Source organism: Globicephala melas, chromosome 10 (assembly GCF_963455315.2).
Source record: "Globicephala melas chromosome 10, mGloMel1.2, whole genome shotgun sequence".
NCBI lineage: Eukaryota > Metazoa > Chordata > Mammalia > Artiodactyla > Delphinidae > Globicephala > Globicephala melas.
In genome coordinates this window covers 67900257-67921696 of record NC_083323.1, presented here as the reverse complement: position 1 = coordinate 67921696, position 21440 = coordinate 67900257, and the positions used below count along the sequence as shown (strand labels likewise).

Sequence of the window (21440 nt, the reverse complement as noted above, 5' to 3'; positions counted from 1 at the left end):
ATATTTTGCCTTGAAGTGGTCCTGGAGAACTGTATTCTTTAAAACTTGAGATCTCTCAATTAAGAACAAATAGTAAGCATTGGTTAAGTTTATTCTTAAAATTATTATTAAAGGAAGCCTGACCATAAGTTAAGAAGGCAGGGATCTAAAGGTAGGGTAATGAGTACCATGTAACTGAGGCCAGACATTTCAGTTCTGATTAACTGAAATTCACTCTAGTAGATACCAGAGTAATTCAACCAATCATGGAGTGGAGTGAGTTCTATTTTTCAAGTAGACAGAAGAGAAGCTGATCAATGATTTTTACCCCAATATCCTTTGAAATACAATGTGTTGTACACACTGTCTTTCAGGAACAGCAAAAGTGTCTTTTGTTTTGCTTTGTTTTGTTTTTTTGGGGGAGGGGGTGATAGTTAAGAACCCACAGTCCTCAGTATTATGCTGTACAATTTTTGAAGCTTTAATATTTTCCAGTTTTAACTGATTGAAGATTCTTTGCTTTAAATGATGACATAAGGAAAATATAGCATATGGTGAAGAGGTGGAGAAAAGGGAACCCTAGTACACTGTCAGTGGGAATGTAAATCGGTGCAGCCACTATGGTAAACATTATGGAGATTCCTCAGAAAACAAAAAATAAAACTACCATATGATCCAGTAATCCCACTCCTGGGTATACATCTGAAGAAAACAAAAACACAAATTTGAAAAGATACATGCACCTCAATGTTCATTGCAGAATTATTTACAATAGCCAAGATATGGAAGCAACCTAAGTGTCCATCAACAGGTAAAGAAGATGTAGTATGTGTACATATATATATATATATATATAATGCAATACTACTCAGCTATAAAAAAGAATAAAGTTCTGCCATTTGCAACAACATGGGTGGATCTGGAAGGGTATTATGTTTAGTGAAATAAGTCAGACAAAGACAAATATTGTATGTTATCACTTATACATGGAATTTAAAAAATAAAGCAAATGGATGAATATAACAAAGACTCACGGATATACAGAAAAAACTACTGGTTACCAGTGGGGAGAGGGGTGGGGGGAGGGGCAACATTGGGTAGGGAATTAAGAGCTACAAACTACTATGTATAAAATAAATAAACTACAAATATATATTGTACACCACAGGGAAATATAGCCATTATCTTATAATAACTTTGACTGGAATATAATCTATAAAAATACTGAATCACTATGCTGCACATCTGAAAGTAATATAATATTGTAAATCTACAGTTAAAAAAAATATATATATATAGCATATGGAACTTATGTTAATTAGTTACATGGTTTAATAATTTTTTGTAAAATAATCCTGATTACAGTTACAAAACCACAGTAGATTCTAATAGTTAAACTGTGGAATTAATCTGCTATTTATTGAGCCATTACTATAACTCATTACGGTAGGTATTGAGGATGCAATGGTGAGTAAGATTTAGTCTCTGCCCTCAAAGAGTTTATTGTTTAGTGGGGGAGAAAAAGAAGTTGTAAAAAAGTACAGCAAATGTAAGAAATGTCACAGTAAAATGTACAAAGTCCTAGCATAGGAAATAACTTTCTGGGAAAACTTGTGAAAGCTTCACTATGCTGAGAGTTCCATAAGATGATCACAAACTGTGACTACAATGTAGATATATGCGGTCATTCTTAGAAGTAGAACAAATGTCAAACTAGTGAGAAGTATGGCAGTGGACTCCCAACGATCCCTGTGTACACTAGCTACACTGCAGGACTTGGGAATGGCTCTCTCTGTACCATCTCAAAATCTGCTGACATCTCAGCTCTCCCCGTTGCTACCCAATTTATTCCTGAATCATGCTGCCAGTCCGGGAGAGAGACTGTTCTCCTCCTAAATTTGCTACTGTTAAGTAGATATGAATTATCCCATTTTCCATTTGACTATACAAACTAGTGGTCACTTCTGTTAGCATGGAATATTAGTATGCAGGATAGCAGTTTTTAATACATTATAAGCAACCTGTAAATTGAGGTAGCAGTTGTTATTGGGTGTGGATGGAAACAAGGCCACACACATATATAATGGAAAAGACGCTACAACAGGAAGAAAGGAACCTGTTAAACGTGGTCAGAGGGTCTTCCTCCTGCATGCTGCCAAGGAATCACTTGAGCACTATAGAATTATAGTTTATTGAGAGCTTCAGGCTGCAAAAAGGTTAAAAATTGTGCTCCTGTGTGCTTCCGTATATATGTGTGCATAAATGCATGTATGCATTTATATATGTGTGTATACATATGCAGCTCACTTCTAAGTGTGTATGAATGTGTTTGTGCTTATAAAAGTGTGTACATGTGTGAATATATGAGCATATGTTTTGTGTAAGTTAGACAGGCTGGAAAGTAAGTTTCAGACTTCTCAGATCGTCGCGGGCTCTGTCTCTTCCCACCCCTAGCCCTCCACGCCACCAACAGACAAAAGCAGGAAGGATGCCCTGTGACCCGACCGCGTTAGAAAGTTTGCAGCTCTTAGAGGACATTCCACCTGGGAACCTCATTGGTTGCCCGCAGGATGGTGGGTTTTATAAGAAGTCGGCCGATTCCCCCCGGGAAGAAGGGGCTGCTGTTGACAGGCTAGGCTGAAGCCCTGCCGCCCCCGGCCGCCACCCCCTACCCCTCCGGGTACCGAAGTCGGTCCCCGCCCGTCGCCGCCGCCACCGGCTCTGCAGAGGAGGGCCCGGCCCGGGCAGCTCGGCTGCGGCGCAAGACCCGCGGGCTGGAGTCGGGCCGCGGCGCGGGCCCGAGAGGAGGGAGCGGGAGGGCAGGGGCGGGGGCGGCGGGAGGCCATGCCTCCAGCTGCGGAAGCTGCCGCACAGCTGGAGCCGGCGCAGTCTGCGCGGCGCTGTCGCCCTCGCGCTCCCGCTGCCCGGCCCGCGGCCGGCGGACTTTGCGGAGGGCCCCCGGCGTAGGCGGCGACGGGTGTGGGCCGAGCCGGTATTTATAGCTCGGTGACAGCTGCGGTGGCAGCGACGCCGCCGGCCCGTCTCGCCGCGCTTCCCAGCGAGGCCGCGGGCGCGGCGGAGGGCTGCGCTCCACCGGGTCTCCCGAGTGCGGACGCCCCGAGCCCGCGCGGCCCCCTTGGTGAGTACGCGGCCCGGGCGGCCGCGCGCGCCTCCCCCGCCGCTCGGTCCCGCTGCGGCGGAGCCCTCGCGGTCCGGCCGCCCGCAGCGGCGCCGCCTCCTCGTCCTGCCCGCGACTGCGGCCCCGGCCGCGTCCCCCGGCCCGCTGCCCAGCGACTCCTCTCCTCCCTTCCCGGGGTCGGCGCGCCGAGGGGCAGTGCAGTGCCCGGGAGGGGGGCGCGCACCTGCCCTCCAGCAAAAGGAGGAGGAGGAGGGCTAGGGGAGGGCTCGGGGCTCGGGGCGGCGCGGGGGCGGGGGGCCCTCAAACTACCGGGATCCGAGGGTGAGGGTCGTCGCCAGGACGGACGGTGAACTTTCCTCGCTTCAGGGGTTCCTAGGATGCGAACAGAGTAAAAGCCCCAGTATTGTTCGTTAATTAAATTAACAGGTTGTAGTTCAGGAGTGTTCGCCTTAAAAAACAAACCCCTCCAAACCCCACAAAACTTCAGTGTTTGGGTGTTTACTGTCTTCATCGTGATTAATAAAGCTATTTGTCGAGTCCTATTTTTGAAAATGCCAGAGGCCCACAAGTGTGTTTGACTCATGTGGGTCCACTCTGGCTGCCCTTATTCATTCTACTCGCTGTGGAACAATAAACGAGTGTGCGTGTATGAGAGAGAGATGCTCGTAAACATCACATGCTTATTTTAGTATTTATGTGTAGGTAGAAGTCTCATGAGCAACATTTTATTTTCGAGTAAAAGTATGTTGAATAAATGTATTTTCCCCCTAGTTATAAATGATATGTTGTTTGAAATCCAGAGAAGGACTTCCAGGAAGATTTCAGGGTTTTGTTTTGTCTTCAGAAAAAAAGTTCTTCCAATTTATTGAATGTAAAGTGTAGTAGAATCCCTGTAAAAGCAATTTTTGTTGTAAAGTATTGAATTTTTGCCATGCTTATACTTTCCAGCTCTATTCCTTCTCCCCCAATCTTTGTACTTTAAAGGTAATTATGGATTTTGACATTTTGACTCATATTTATTCCCACCCCATCCCACCTTCACCTGATCCTTGTGATCAGAAACCAGTACTTGTTTGTTGTACTTAATTTGCTTCTTAAAACTGTCAGTCAATTAAAAGCAATTTCAGATATGAATGAATTTTATTTTATTCATTAACTGTTACTTTATTTGGTGTTGTGTTTAGAATATGAGCATGGCAATTAATTTTTTATCATCAACACATGTAATGAAAAGGAAGTCTAAATATTTTCAAAGAATTCATTGGTGATTATTTTTCAACTTTAGGACATGAAAAGGACATTTTGATCAAAATCTTGCCATTTTGATGGAAAGTTGGCTAATGTGTTAGTTCAGAGAGAACCCCTGAACTGCTTTGCTTTCATGTTTTCTATTTTAAACACTTGCATGGGTTCAGTGCTTTGTTATGCCAAAGACTGAAGGACAATAACAAGGGAAGAACATAATTTAAAGGTTGAAACTATGTGAAGAGAAAGTCTAGGAAGTGATTTATGGATGCGATCCTCTGAATTAGCTAGGGTACCACAAATACAATCCTGGTATTTGTACAGAGCCACTTATGGTGGTTTCATTGATTGACTTAAAAGGTTGATTCTTATTTAAAAGGCTGTGTGGTCTCTTGCATTGCACTAAAAGTAAGAAGTTCCAATTTTACTTCTGTTATTACCGCTGTTTGTATTTTTAAAACCTGTATCAAGCATTTGCATTACATAAAAATACTGTGTGTCATCCCCTCATGCCTGCCTGCCTTTTCGTCTAACAATTCAAGATAGTAAACTAAGACCTATCCTTACCTCAGGACTGGTCCTGAGGTTTTCTCACCTTCTGACATTTCTCATTTTACAGACTTGGATATTCCATTATCCACAGTCTGTTCTGTCTGGAATGGAATATTCAGTGCTTTTTTCTCACCCAGGACTGGTCTGTTATCCAACCGTCATCACACAGTTTTTCATTTACTCATCCATCAGCAAAGATTTATTGAGTGCCTACTAGGCGCACATCATCACCTAATTCTTACCCTTGCTCCCTCCCCATTGGAAATTTATTAGGTGTTATACTTTTCAGGGTAGGGAATACACAGTAATTAAGAGTATTGACTTTGGGGTAATAAAGAGATAGTTCTCTCTGCTTCTGCCAATTGGTAGGTGTATGACCTTGGGCAAATTATAACATTTTAAAATCTCTATTTCTTCACTGGTGAATCCAAAGGTTTGGTCTAAATGTTAATTGAAATAATGCATGAAAAATGCTTGCCAAGAGCCCAGCACATAAAAAGCACTACAAAATGTTAGTTGTTATTATGTTGCCTGCCTGCTCCAACAATGTTCATCTCAAGAAATGCATTCCCATCTCAGGAAATGGCAAATCCATTCTGGGGTTTGCCAGGCCGTGTCCACATCCAGTCTATCAGTACATCTTGTCATCTCTTCTTTTTAAATGTACCCAGAATCTGATAAATTTCCAAGCATCAGGCAGAGTGGTCAGATTGCCTGACTCTCTGCTGCCCATCTCCCACAGGGTGAAGCCCACATGGTAGGATGGCCTCAAGGCCTGATGGTGATGCTGCCTCCCAGACCTCGAGTCCTTTCATACTCCTCTGCACCCACACCCTGTCCAGTCACACTAGACTCCTGGCCGTTCCTTAAATGCACTAATCATGCACCCAGCACAGGCCTTTACAATTGGGAGTTCCCTCTGTCTGGATCACTCTTTCCCCAGATATCTGCTTGCCTCGCTTCCTTCTTTCACGCCTGGGCAATTGTCACCTTATAGTGAGGGCTTCTTCAACTTCCCTCACTCCTGACACCCCCTATTAACTTTCTCCTGTTTTAATTTTCTCCAGCAACTTATAACTTTCTAAAATACTGTGTGTTTCATTTTTCTCTGTTTAATGTCTGTTTCCCTCAGTTGAGACTCTAAGATGCAGGGCAACAGGGGTGTGGTCTGTTAGTAACCTTCCCACATAGGCCAGTGCCTGGCACAAATAGGCAATTGGTAAATCGTGAACAAATGAATGAAGAGATTATGGAATTAGCATGGAATTAACAAAAAGTGGACTTCACCACTTTCTGTGTATGATTTTAGACAAGTAGCTTGACCTCTCTGAGCCTCATTTTCAATATATGTAAATTAAGGAAGATATTCATCCTTTATGTTGTTATATTAAAATCCTTTGACACTGAGAGTAACATGTGAAAAGCACTCAGTAAATGTAATATAGAGTTGATATTATTTTCATGCTCATGTTTAATGGGAATGACCAAGAGACACTTGTATTTTAATAGTGGTCCTCAGGGTAGGAAGTTCCTGAAAGTGACCAGGCACTTTACAAATGAAATCTCCTTTAGTCTTCACTACAACCCTATGAGGAAAGTACTTGCATTAGGATTCTGCTGGTGAAGAAATGGAATCTCAGGGCGGTTAGGGATTCCCTCAAGGTCACGGAGCTAGTGAGTAGCAGGGTCAGGTAGAACTGGACCATATTCCTCCCACTGCCATTTGTTTTGCCTTCCTGATTCCTTTGATCATTTCTATAAAGTCATTCTAAAGGTGTGATTTCACCCATTAAGAACACTAAGAGGTAAAATGTGACATAAACATAGGCTATCGTTATTTATCTTTTAAGGAAACAGTATTCAATAATTTAAAGTTCTGTCTGCCCTTTTGATAGGCAATTTTAAAAGCGATGATTTCCTAGGGATTAAATGAAATGATTGTAAAAAGTGTTCTGTTAACTGCAAGGAACTTTACATACATTAGCATAATACTATAGCTAGGTAACTGAAGAAAATACCCTTTAACTTTGTCTTGTACTAATACAGCCAAGAAGTGTCCAACACACAGCTGTCTGCTGCACAAAGTGCATACTGCAAAAAGTAAAGCACAAGAAGTCTTTTTAAACATTATGCTTTAGGAAATTAGACTCAAGGTGCTGGAATAAAGTTCACACTCTTGGCAGAGACAGGCGCAGTCATCTTTAATAAGCCCTTTGACAAGAGCTAAGAAGGGTTACAGGTGAATTTTCAGACATAAATACCAGGGAGCTTCAAAAACTTTGGAGAAATTCTTTTTTTATCCTAGAACAGTGCTCCACAATGAAAACGATGTTATTACCTGGTTAGGTATCACTAGATGCTAAGACCTACGTTAGCAGAGCTGGGCTCTGAGGGAGTTTTACTTGGCTAGTAACAGTGTATTTTGTATAGCATATTTTATTAGTTCTTCAAGGACTTTGCCATATGCATTCATAAATTTTTTAAAATAGAAGTGATACGCTCTATCTTGAGGATACTTGTCATTATGCAAAAAGTATCCCCTGAGCCAGGGTTCCTGCTGAGGAAACATGAAATTCATACTCCTGAAGTCCTTGAGTATTTTCACTTATTTGTAAAAATTCTAATAAGTAAGGAAGGCAGGGTACTCTTGGTGTAATCAAACAAATTATTACAACAATTATTAAGGTATCGATGTTGTCCAGGTCCAGGACGTGCTTATCTTTTACGTAAACTGTTGGAGGTGCCTCCAAACTAGTCTCGCCATTTTCATCACGCCTCATACCAGTGGATCATTTTCCAAGCTGGCAGAGAAATCTTTTTAAAACCCTGCTCCAAACAGTTTCGGATCTGAAAACTTTGAATCCATAGTGTCTACTCAGTAAAATACAGAACAGTACTTTTGTATAATCTTCCTTGAACTGGCCCCAAATTATCCTTAACTCTCCCAGGATACTCCCAAGTGCTCTATGTTCCAGCCCCACAGAACTACTGATACATCTCTGTGCCTGTCCCAGATAGCCTTTCCTGTGCCTTTGCTCAGCTGATCTTCCCAACTTGAGTGTAATTACCCTACCTTCCATTTTTCCATTCTTAGCCTTTAGTACCAGGTGAAATACTGGCTTGTAGTAAAATGCATGACATTTCTAATATCTACTCTAAATAATAGTCCCTCTAGAGTTGGAAACCATGACTGAAGGCCTGTGGATTATCAGACAGTATATAAAGTTTAAGCCTGTAGTTAACCATCATCTTTGTCACTGCTATTAGGTGAAAAAGCAGAGGCTTCCAAGGTATTGCTGGGGGCATCTACCTAATGATGATATTATCAGGAGAGAGAATTGAATGGTGTGAATTAGTCTAGTTCTCAGAGGTGCAGTGTTCTCCCTAAGCAGAGTTGGAAAATCACAGAATGAATATCAGTGATGCGTCGCAAAAGGACAATCAGATCGACTCAACTACTTATACTGATGCTCAAAGGAGAAGGAAAAAATTTGAGGAATCCCAGTTCTTTCTGATCATGCTACCGAGTCAGTTTGAATAGTAAAAGTAGACTCATTTATCCTACAAGTACTTTGAATCTTTTATATCAGTGGGCTTTATTATTAGGAACTTTATAAACAACATGAAAAGGGCAAGATTTTGGAATGTCTGTCTTCGCGTGGGGAAGGTGTAGCATAGAATGTTGAAGCCACGTAGCTGGGATGTGAATGCTGGCTGTGGCATAGGCTTGTTTTGTTCTGTCATGCAAGTTACTAAACTCAGCTTCAACGTTGCTTACAATAGATTATCTCTTCATTGGACTGCTATGAAATTTAAATGAGATGTCTGTAAAGCTCATTAGCATGGTGTGGGCTATATGCTAAGTCCTGAATAAATGTTAGCCTTAGTAATAATGATAACAGTGCAGAACCTGGGGCTGAAATGAGATAGGAACTGTAGGGGTGGGCATGGGGTGTGTCAGTGCTTGTTCCTGGCTGAGTCATCCTTGCAGTCTTTGGACTCAGCTGTTCTTCTCTTCCCTTAGTGGAAGGAATGGCAGGTTGCTCTGCCTTCTCGTCTCACCTAAATGAGGGGACTGATCTCCGCTCAGCTTATCCACTAGGTGCTTACTGATTACCCACTCTGAGCTCAGCACTTTGCTTGCTCTGAAAGTAAACAGCCCCTTCTCTGGGGACTTTGTGTTCTAGTGAGGGAGACAAACACATAAAAAACAGATCATTTCACTGTGATCTGCTAAGAGCTACGACAAAAGCACATTTGTTTATGATAAAAGCTCAACTGTGGTAGCAGAATTGAATTTTACAAAATTAAAAAACATTTTTAGACTGTGTATACAGTGGAGCATTGTCAATTTGAACCACCTCAGTCCTGGATTGTTAACATTAGAGTCACCAAATGGTTGTACTGATCATCAGGATGCCTTATGGGAACTCCAGAGAGGAAGGCAGTTTTGGTGCTCTGGATAACAGGCCGAGATCACTTGGTAAACTTTTGGCAACCTTGTGTACGAAGTCAGGAAGTGGAGATAAGCACAGGTGTTGTTTAAGTTATGATGTAGGTTTGGAAATTTGGGACCCTCTAGAAGACATCGCTTCCCTTTAGTGTATGAGGCAAGAATAAATAACCACGTTTAGCATAAAATAAAAAGACCAAATGATCCTGTTCACTAAGCTAGTGTCTAAGTCACTGAATCTAGTTAGGGGAGATGAAGACTAAGCTGTAAACACGATGGGAACTATTTATTGCAACAAACACTTCCGGCTTTGTTGTGGTATATTAGATCAAGGGCTAGGAATGGATTTTGATTGAAGTGCTGGCTCTTCCACTCGCTAGATATGCAAATTACGTAGGCAGCACCTGCTCTGCTCCTTTGTTTTCCTACCTGTAACATGGGAATGATAGTAGCATTCATAGCATGCTGTGGGAATTAGGATCTCTACTAGGGCAGGATTGTTGTTCAGTCCTATAGCTCTCTCTCTTGAAACAATATAAATATTGGAGAGGAACAGCTGTCTCCAAATTGTTTGAATGTTGTAATTCAGTTTGGACATGTGGACATTACATAGCCCACAAAGCAAGGTTCTGAAGTTAACAACAGCAACGATAAAATAAGTGTATGCCAACTCTCCACAAAGCATTTATTTAAAAAACAATCAAGGTTATATGTAGTCAGTGTTCTAAATCCTGCTGCCTTGCTTGTGTGTGGGTGGGGAAGGGAGGTGGTGGGACAATTACACCAGAATTCCTCACTGGTAGGAGAAGCAATGTAGAAACCTGTTAACTTGTTAACTGCCACCCCTGTCCAGTTCTGATGGGCATGTAGGAACTATTCCTGCTTCAAGACTCATTGGCCTTGAGGTATTTCTATGTATTCTCTTCTAATAGTGGTCTTTCGACATTTCCAAAGATGTTGCATAAAATCAAGTTGACAGCTGACCCATTCTGGCCTTCTAGCCTATTGAATACTGTGAAAATGCATGATGTGTTTTCTTCTTCATCACTTTCTCTGCTCTCTTTGGTGTGAGAACCACACAGGTCTTTGGGTGATGAACCTCACATAAAAAAAAAAAAATCACCATTCCTTAGCGATCTGGGCTACACATGCTGGGAACAGATATTTTGGAGTATTCATGAAGATCACAAAGGACTTGTAATTGCTTAGAAGGTTTAGAATCCAAGGCACAGTAACTATTTGTTGTGCTAAATTTTACTGCCAGTTGTTTTGTATGTTTACATAGCTTTTCTAAGATAGCTAAGCCAGGTCTTCATTAGCTTAGATAGTGGGTTTACTTGACATTCATCAGCCCAGAATGCTGGACTGGAACTTGGGAGCCAGCCTTGGAGCCTATCCTCAGATCTTCCATTGACTTCCAGTTACTCCAGGTTTTTGACTTGCTCTCTGTATTTTTGGCCACGTGTAAAATGAGAATTTTATTATTATTATTATTACCCCAGATTTAATCAGCTTTCTTGCGGGGGGAAAAAAAAGAACTATAGCTTAGTCTGAGCACCAAATGGGCTCACCAAAACTGAACCCCAGAATTAGATAGACTGAATCACCCAGTCCCACACCTGATGGACCTAGACAGGCTTGTGTTCCTATGGGCAGGCTGGCTCCCAAAGAGGAAAGAGAGAGGAGCTGAGCAAGACTTAGGGGGTGGGGCCTGGACATCAGCATTTTAGGAAAGCTTCTGTACTCAAAGTGTACATCCACGTTAGGGCCTGGCCCTTTAGGCATATCACATATTTTGCAATGCCTCTGTGCCTTTGCACATGCCTAGATTGAGCATCCTTGCCTCCTTCACTGGGGAAAAAAATCCTACTGATCCCCCAACCTCCAATTTGGGTATGTCCTCCTCTGTGAAATCTTCCCCTTCCTCTTCACTTCCCACAAGCAGAGTTGCCTAAAAGCTCTCCTACATGCAACTACTCTGCCATAGACTTAGCTATTTCATGAACCTTATTCTGTGTTGAAATTATTTGGCAAGTAGACTGTGAACATTTTTTTTTTTTTTTTTTTTTTTTTGCGGTACGCGGGCCTCTCACTGCTGTGGCCCCTCCCGTTGCGGAGCACAAGCTCCGGACGCGCAGGCTCAGCGGCCACGGCTCACGGGCCCAGCCGCTCCGCGGCATGTGGGATCCTCCCGGACCGGGGCACGAACCCGCGTCCCCTGCATCGGCAGGCGGACTCTCAACCACTGCGCCACCAGGGAAGCCCCAGACTGTGAACGTTTTTGTAAAAGCCCACACACACACACATTTTTGTCAATGTGAAAAAAAAAAAAAAAAGGTCTGAAAGTATATCCATCAAATTATTAAGGGACCTTAACTCTGAGGAGAGGGGTTTGGTCAGAGGAGGATTTTTTGTTTTTAATAAATAAATCAATACATTTATTTATTTTTGGCTGCGTTGGATATTCATTGCTGCCCGCGGGCTTTCTCTTGTTGCGGGCGCGGTGCGCGGGCTTCTCATTGCAGTGGCTTCTCTTGTTGCAGAGTACGGGCTCTAAGGCTCAGGGCTTAGTTGCTCCACGGCACATGAGTTCTTCCCGGACCAGGGCTCAAACCCGTGTCTCCAGAATTGGCAGGCGGATTCTTAACCATTGCGCCACCAGGGAAGCCCAGGAGGATGTTTATATTTTGTTAATATGTCCTCAGTTTACCTCTACATTGCTTTAATTTTTAAATGATATGTATTATGATTGTAACATAAAAATGATAATCTAAAAGAGGAAGAGTGTTGCATTTTTTTTTTTTTTTTTTGCTGTATATTGCCTCCTGAGATGATTTTTACCTATGATTTCAGTCATCATCCCAATTTTGGACCATGATCTGCCCTCTCATGTCCCTCCCTCTACCCCTACTCTTTCCAATACTCTCCTTCTTTCCTAAATCCCCATAGATCAGAGGTATGACGAGATGATGGGGAAGGGACAATCCTCAATGTCAGGCTTGTCTTGGTGCCACAAATAGGAATAGGTCTTTTCCAAATACCTCTCTATTGAGCTGTTATAAATCTGAACAGATAACAGGAAGACAGAGACTACTTGTTCTTCTGCTCTAACCCTGTGTATCTTTTCTTATGCAGGTAAACTACGGAATTGAAGTTTTGAAGGATGGGTAAAGACTTCCGTTATTATTTCCAGCATCCCTGGTCTCGGTTGATTGTGGCTTACTTGGTGATCTTCTTTAACTTCTTAATATTTGCGGAGGACCCAGTTTCTCATAGCCAAACAGAAGCCAACGTTATTGTTGTTGGAAACTGTTTTTCATTTGTAACAAATAAATACCCTAGAGAAGTTGGCTGGAGGCTTTTGAAGGTGCTTCTATGGCTCCTTGCCATTCTCATAGGACTAATAGCTGGCAAATTTCTGTTCCATCAGCGTTTGTTTGGTAAGTACCCATGAAATGTAATGCAGATAATTATTTAATTCTATACTCCAGGATAGAGCTTTGTTATTTCTAACTGCCAGTTTAGAATGCATTTCAGTTTGCCTTCCAGCCTTAATTAGTTATGTGCTGTTGTAGCTCTGGTTCTTCAACTGTTCTGTGTTTAATGGTGTACTTTTCTATGGCCTTAGGAATATTAGCATGAGGTAAAATTAGTTCTAAACTTAATTTTATAAAATGGTGTTACATCTAAAATGATTGTATCTGTAATCTTATTTAAAGAAGACATGTAAATAGCTCTTTTCCCATAAGTAGTACCTAAGTATGGTATCATAAAAGGTTTGTAAATCATAAAGAGAATGCTTCCATATCACACCACATTCTCATTAAAGTAAGTTAACCATTGCCCATATATTTACACATATTGTTCATTCAGGGAATTAGAACAGGAACTCTTAACTTTTTCCCCTCATTTCTCTCTTTCCTTTTTTTTTTGTTTTTGAACATTGGCTTTAGAATGTTTACTTTGAGCCTGATCAACCACAGAACACTATTATAGTAAGGAATCTCTTGGTAGTAAGCAACAGAAAAAGAGACTAAATTTGGTTAAGTTTAAAAGGTAACTTACTATACGGGTATTGGGATATTTCACAGAGACCAAGAGTAGAATTTGTTTTGATAAATGGGATAATGGAACCAGGGGCTTGCATTCTACCAGGATGTTTTTGTCTCGACTTCTCTCTCATATCTGCTTTATTCTCCTTTCACACTGAAGATCAGTTTACATCCACTTAGACAGACTGGCTTGACTCTTGGTCCCAAGCTTAAACTCTTAGATTTAAACGAAGTTGACCCAGGTTGGGTGTGGTTCCTACCTCTGGCCCAATCGATTTTGGCCAGGAGGTGGGTGCAATTTATTCAACAAATTCATTGGTTACTTATTATGCCAGGCACTATTCTAGACATCGAATCAAAAAAGCAGGGTATCTGCCCTCATAAACACATCCTACAGGAGGAAGAAAGGTTCTAAACAAGTAAATGTATAAAATGCAAAGAGGTGATAAATGCTATGGGGAGAAAGAAAGTTTTAAATGCTACTGGGTCAATTAGGGAGAGAACTTAGCAATGAAACTTTGAATTTAGCAATTATAAGATCATAGGTGACCTAGTGTGGGTATTTTCAGTCTAGAAGTTTGGTGAGAAACAGATGGCAATGGTTTAGGGAATAAACAACAAATATATATGCATACATACACATAACATTATATATATATTCTTCTCAATCTCTACTCCTCAAACTGTTGCCATCTGTTTCTATTGCATAAACATATAAAATGTACATATTTTATATTATAAAATATGTAGTTTCAAGAAATTTGATGAGGAAATGGAAGAAGGAAATGGGAAGTAGCTATACATGGAAAAAAGGCTAAGGGGAGATTTTGTTTTTCTTGTTATTTTTTTATTTTTATTTTTTGCGGTACGCGGGCCTCTCACTGTTGTGACCTCTCCCATTGCGGAGCACAGGCTCCGGATGCGCAGGCTCAGCGGCCATGGCTCACGGGCCCAGCCGCTCCGTGGCATGTGGGATTCTCCCGGACCGGGGCACGAACCCGTGTTCCCTGCATCGGCAGGCGGACTCTCAACCACTGCGCCACCAGGGAAGCCCCTCTTGTTATTTTTGATGATGGTGATTTTATTTGAGGAGTGAGATTAATTGATCTGCTTGTCATGGGGAAGAAGCTAGACTGAAGTGCAGGTAAAGATATAGAAGGAAGACAGCATCTCTGAAGGTTGCTTTGGTCTGTGACTTAGGACACAGGCCACAAACAGTGGCCTTAGAGAGGACAGGAGGAGACACCCCGGTTCCTCAGAAATAGTCATGAGTGAGATCAAGGTTGGTACTCTAGTACATTTGAGTTGGAGGAGTAGAGAGGTGAGTGTGCTCCCACCTGGTGATTTCTATTTCACTACGAGGAAGGAAGAGCTAAAGATAAAGATGGAGGGATCGATGAGCAAGGGGCTTAAGAAAGTGGTCCAACTTCGGAAGAGCTACTCTAGGGAATATAGATGTGAACTGACTAGGACAAATGAAAGGGTTACTGATGATCACCGAGGGCTGAGGTGGTTAGTCGCTATAAATTTGAACGATACCAATCTGAATAGTGGAACAGCTTTCTCTGTGAGAGCTCAGTCACCTGGAACAGAATTGGAGTGATTCACCTGGTCGGGGAACACTCAGGCTTGCTGTACTGGAAACAAAGGATGGAAAATCAATGGAGAGTTCTAGTAAAAGAGGTATTGATTTGATTAGTAGGGGGTTCTGGCTGGGTGTGGAAAGGAGGTGAGGAAAACAGTGGTTTCGGAGGAGTGGGCAAGGGCCTGAAGATTTGGATGAAACGGAACAGGTGAAACGGGAGTAAGAGGAGGGAACGGACTGATGGGTGTGGTTAGATGGCATGTTGGAACAGAAGTATAGGCATTCTTTAGTGGTGATTCCCAACTAGGGTGTGTTCTTTAGAGAGTGGGCGCTAAAGTTAAATGGAGAGTTGGGGGTCATTGACACAGAGGATAACTGGGAACTGGGTGTGAGCTGGGCCATCCACTGAACATTGAACAAGCATGGTGTTGTTTATAGTAATCATATGGATGGAAGAGGTCAAGGGGAGGGGGTAAGCGAGAGACGGTCAGTTTTCAAAAGTGGGCGAAGGGTGCTGAGCAGGCAAAACAATAGATATCCATTACAAGCAATGGCTGGATGCATCTGTAATCCATTCCATAAACTTGCTCAGGGTAGAAAGCTAAGGCAAGCTTAGACCAAAATATACAGTTTGGAGAAAAGTTATCAGCCTATATTATAAAAGACTGAATGAAAATCATATGGTGGAGGTAATGATATTAATAATAAGGGCAGATCATTTGGTTTTGTAATTACTGCATTTCACTAAGTTATTCTATTGCCGTCCTATCTCTTATACTAAAATCACATTTAGTCACGGCTTACTTTTTTTTTTTTTTTTGCGGTATGCGGGCCTCGCACTGTTGTGGCCTCTCCCGCTGTGGAGCACAGGCTCCGGACCCGCAGGCCCAGCGGCCATGGCTCACGGGCCCAGCCGCTCCGCGGCATGTGGGATCCTCCCAGACCGGGGCACAAACCCGTGTCCCCTGCATCGGCAGGCGGACTCTCAACCACTGTGCCACCAGGGAAGCCCCATAATTCACTTTTTTAAAAGGCCTTATTTAAACCTTTAACAATTTGTAGGTGCAAGTTTGTGGTAGGTGGTGGTAATGGTAATGATGGTGTATGTATGTTGAGAGGAGTGGGATTGTTCACTACAAGTACAGAAATTTTTGTTACAGAAATTGGAATGGTTTACAAAATAATCAGAATCATTTTGTGTGATCAAGTAAACAGTTTCTTTTTATTTTTGTAATTCTCCAATGAAATGCCAAATAAAAATATTAACTAGAGTGCCACTACCGCTTTCATTTCATTAACTTGAGTCTTCCCTCACTTATTTTATTATGGAAAGTCTCTTCTTTGTAGATTCCAAAAAGACGACACAATATTGCCATTTTAAAGCATGCGTGAGGAAGAGTGAATGATTCTGTGATCACTTGATTTAATCCAGTTCATTGGTTATAAATTTTATTTTTTATGAGACATGAATATTACAATGCTGTGGCTATTTAGTTAACAACATGAAACCCTCTCATGATTTATAATTTGTAGTGGGATTTGTCCCAAATAAAAATGCTGACTCTTGCAAATTGGAAATTGCTTTTTTTTAATTTTTTAGCATCTTTATTGGGGTATAATTGCTTTACAATGGTGTGTTAGTTTCTGCTTTATAACAAAGTGAATCAGTTATACACATACATATGTTCCTATATCTCTTCCCTCTTGCGTCTCCCTCCCTCCCACCCTCCCTATCCCACCCTTCCAGGCGGTCACAAAGCACCGAGCTGATCTCCCTGTGCTATGCAGCTGCTTCCCACTAGCTATCTACCTTACGTTTGGTAGTGTATATATGTCCATGCCTGTCTATCAGAGACAGAAATGATTAAATGCATTTAGAACTATTCCCCTCTCACCTGTGCTGTATGATTGGAATAAAATGAGAGAGTTGGTTTTCCTTCATAGTAGCACTAAACTTGTAAGACTTCAGGCTGGTCACAAATTTCCCAAATGCAGAATATAATTTAAGAGCACATGTGAAATGAGAATTAATACATTTTTAAAAAATTTCTTTAGGTTCAACACTGAATCTTGTTGAGGTAAGTATTATATCAGGATTTATGAAAATTAGATTCCATTGGAATATCAGTTTATACTTTTCCAGTGCCTCTCTTTTCAATTTTTTTCGATGATTCCATTGTTTAAAAAAATAAGTGTGTGTTCAAATAATGCATTCTACCCTTTTGGAGGATTATACATTTGGGATATCCATGAATAGAGAAACCTAAAATTATTATGCTGATAAGGCTTACATAGAAAGGGGAACTTAATTTTTTGAGCTTATTGAAGAAATCATTTTTATTCAAAAAAAAGAATTGAAATGACTTACAAAAACATTTATGTTTAATACAATAGGAATAGTAAATGAGTACCACAGAATCAAATATGTTTTGATTTCATGAGTTTTGCTACCGTGTTGGTTTTGAGCTTCCTTGGAGGCTGGGCAAAAGGGGAAATGTGATACATTACATATCTTTGGATATCAGAAATGATGAAAATTGCAAGTTTCACGGGGGAATTTTTCTTTGCACTAAATTCTAGAATTTCTTGCCCTAAACTCTGGTAAGGAATTTTTTTTTTTTTTTTTTTTGGTGTAAGACACACTAAATGGTGAGGCGGCAAGTGCAGAAATGGATTTCGTATTCTTGTGTTTTAAAGCAAACTTTCATAAAAGTTTAGAGTATAACTTTTAAGCATAAAAGAAATTTGTGATATTGTATTCACTGAAAGTAATTCTATGAAGGGCAAAGTGATCAGGGTCTAAATAATGCCTTCTGATTGAATAGCTTTATCTAGGGATGGATATTAGAACATCAAGATTATGACAAATGTATTTCTCAAACAGACTGCTCTTGCTATTTGTATCCCTTCATTTCTTTTTGTTTTCTAACATGTGCAGAAAGCCTCTATTAGTTGCACTTTCCTTTTTTACATGGATGAAGGGCAGGCCGACTTAGACTGCTCTGACAGGTATAGTGTATAGTAATGATGCTGGACCTGTTAATATTGCATAGTTCCTTTTTGGAAACATATATATTCATGTATATAGTTATTTGCCTAATTATTTCATTAATGTTTCACGTCTTAGCCATACCATAAGCCGCACAAGGGCAGAGATTGTGCTGTGTTGCTTATCATTTAATCCTCAGTGCCTAAAACAATGCCCGGAATGTAGTATTATTTGATAAATTTGAATGAATAAATAAATTAATATTCCTTTGTCTTTTACATGTTATCTTTGCCAGTGTTGCCTTTTTATTGTAAGCTATAGAAGAGTATTCATTTATTCATTTATAAAATACCAGACATGGTCTCTGCTCTCAAGGAATTTAAAATCTGGTTAAAGAGATAAGATGCATATGCATGAAAAATTAATTACTCTGACAATACAAGGAAATGCACATCAAGTATCAAATGTACAGACTGTGAGAGTTGTGGGAATTCAAGAAGGGAGGTCACGGTGGGCCAGGAAGGGGAAAGAAAACTTTGCTGCCAACGTGGGATGTAAGGGAGTCTGAAGCATGAGTGGGATTAGAATAGTCAAATATGGTGCAAAGAATTCATTACAAATTTTAGGTCATGAGGTAGATGGTGTGAGCAAAGGAGGAGAACAGTTTAGATTTTTTTTAGAGTGGGGGAAAACTGAGGAGGTCATGCTCATTTTGACTGGAGTGAAAGGTTTGTGTTAGGAAAGAGCAGGAGTTGCAACAGCAAGGTAGGCTGAGTCTGAATTCTTTGTCTTTTTATGCCAGTCTTGTACTTTGGTCTTTCTCCCTTCTACTGCAGTATTTGGATCAAGGAAAGTATTTGAACAAGATGGGAGATGATGGCAGGATTAATCTTGAAGCAGAATCTAGAGGGAATTGGAGAGGGAGAGGTTAAGGGAGTAGAAAAGAGTAGGAAAGTATTTTTGGAGCCTTGTGCAGTCATGCAGGCTTGAGATAGTTCAGGCCAATCTGGAATAGGGGTGGTACAGTGGGCATCAGGGTGGGGACTCTCGGAACCTTGTGAAGCCTCAACAGCTGATGAGATGTGAGGAGGTGAGAGTAAAGGTGAAATTATGGGTGACTAGGAATATTGGGATGAATGATTAAGGGAGTGATTATCTTATTAAAAAAAGAAAGACTCATTAGGAGAATCCAGTTAGAGAAGATAATGATTTCGGTAAATGATGGGTTGAGGTAATGAGAACATAGGCAATGGCCCACTTACCTTGAATAGTACTCAGTACAGCACAGTATGGATTTATGTACCTTAATCCAAGCCCACCATTTCTTATCCAAACCTCGAGACCAGACATGTTTAAGACGTCAGTGCATGTGCCTACATTTAGTAGCTTGCCCTATGGGACTGAGGAAATACTCCATCATCAAACACATCGATATATCTGTAGCTGAATGTATATGTATGTGTATGTGTATGTGTATATGTATAAGTATTCACATGAAGTGGTATAAAGGCTATAAACAGCCTCAAATCAGTTCAGGTTAGGTCTTGCTGCTAAATGAATTCAGGTTTGGTCAGGTCTTACGAACACATCAGTTACAAATATAGAGTCTTTCGGATTTCAGAATTACAGTAATTGGATAATGGACCTGTACTTGACTATAAGCAACATTTCATATAAATCTTTGGTCCCCCCAAGATATCCACCTGCATAGAAATCACAATTCTTTTTTAGAAGGCTGTGATTTTTAAAAAATTATGGTTTGACTGATAACTAGACATCTACAAAAGAAAAATACATGTTGAAGGTTTTTTTCTTTGTTTATATTATGCAAAATATTAAAGAGTTTGCTGTTTTCTGTGTACCTATGTCTGTTTTAGTTTTAAACAGGAAATTCTAAATAAAGCATTCTCAATACATCTAGAAATCTGAGGAAACAAATTCTAGGGTTTTTTTCTTTCATTTTATTTAAACAAAAAGCTGTTGCCCATAAAATACCAAGTAACTCAACAATGTTTTGTCATTTAATGGATTTAATAAAGGTAAATGCTTGTTTGTTTTCTATTGTCTTAGCTTTAAGTCTAGTTTGAATTTTTTTTCTTTGTGTTTGAGCTACACATGTGATTTTATCATTTTAGAATAGAAAAGTTTCAGACATTCCAGAAAGTGTGGGTAAGATAGTCTTGGGGATACAGGAAGATCAACACATGAAGAAACAGATTTCATCAGATATTTAGGAAGGAAAAACTATTATTTTAATGCAATGATGTGGGTACGATCTGACCTCTTTTGTGTTAATTTAAGATCTGAATACCCGAGTAGTGTAAATGACTCTGATAGTTGATAGTAACTATCCTGATAGTTTATAGTACATTAAAAATAGTATATTTATTATTACCCAGGGTGATTGTCAACAACTGATTATTTTAAGTATTGCATTCTCAAGATGATAAATACTTCCTTTTGCAGGAATTACTTGAACAAATGCTATGTATGTGGTCAAATGATACTTAGATAGAATATCTACAGTTTTAAGCTTTGTCTTCTCAAGATACAGTGTTTGATACTCATGATCGATATTATTTAAATGTTTATTACCATCTTCATTCTCAACCAATGTATACACAGTGCCAGAATCTTCATTTTTCTACATGCTTGCATTGTCAACACATAATTCCTTTTTGTGGAGTAAAATAATTTTGAGCTCAGAGTGACCACAGAATTCATGTTAGAGAAAATGTTATACCATTGCTTGGAGTGGCCTTTAACATGGGAGAAAAAAAGCAAGGTTTTTGATATGAGAGGTTAGGAAAGGTAAGCTAGGAAAATGATAGTTAGCATTAAAATAATCCCCAAGGAACACCCCTCTTCAAAGGGGAATTTGATGTCTAATAGTTACTGAACTTGGTAGCCCTTTACAAAAAACTTCTCCTGTTACTTAAATGTTCTCTCTCATTGAGCAGGAAAGGAAGGTGAAGCTGGAAACCCCAACTGTACAGCCGCTTCCTCCCATACCTGTTTATTAGGTGCCTTCATTAGTTTGCAGTGCAGCCATTAACACTAAAGGGCCACCTGCTGCAGCTTCCAGTGTGCTGGGATTGTCTGGCTGCTCTAGTTTTCATAGGACAGAGGATACAAACGCTGTAAAAAGATACCTCGAGGACTTAATAAAACTAACTCAGGTTAGAGCATTATAATTAAGCAATTATTAACCAAGTACCTTTCTCGGTACGTTTTACTGTACTTGGTAGAGATGAGCAATTCAGGGGCCAAGGTACTCTTTCCTTTCCAGGTCCAATCCTGGCCTCCACTTCTTCTCCTCATTTCCCACCTATGGGGGGTAATGGCATAAATTTCTTACGAAAGCACCTATCAAATGGAATTGCCGCAACTAGACCCTCACACACGGTGCTAAGAGAAACTGCTTCACTGATGAGTGAAATATAACT

The 21440-nt window shown here is 40.5% G+C and overlaps 1 protein-coding gene across 3 annotated transcripts in view; it reads left to right on the top strand.

Annotated features, from left to right (window-relative positions):
• The first annotated feature begins 2856 nt into the window (after positions 1-2856).
• The window catches only part of TMEM117 (transmembrane protein 117), a 537774-nt gene continuing 519190 nt past the window's right edge, over positions 2857-21440 (top strand). For 2 of the 3 annotated variants that reach the window (XM_030835330.2, XM_060306499.1), the window contains exons 1-2: positions 2857-3118; positions 12504-12808. In XM_030835330.2, coding sequence (XP_030691190.1) covers positions 12532-12808 — 277 coding nt within the window. In that variant the 5' untranslated portion in view covers positions 2857-3118; positions 12504-12531. Of the gene's footprint in view, positions 3119-12503; positions 12809-21440 lie in introns of those variants that run through there. The other variant, XM_030835335.2, reaches the window with a different exon arrangement.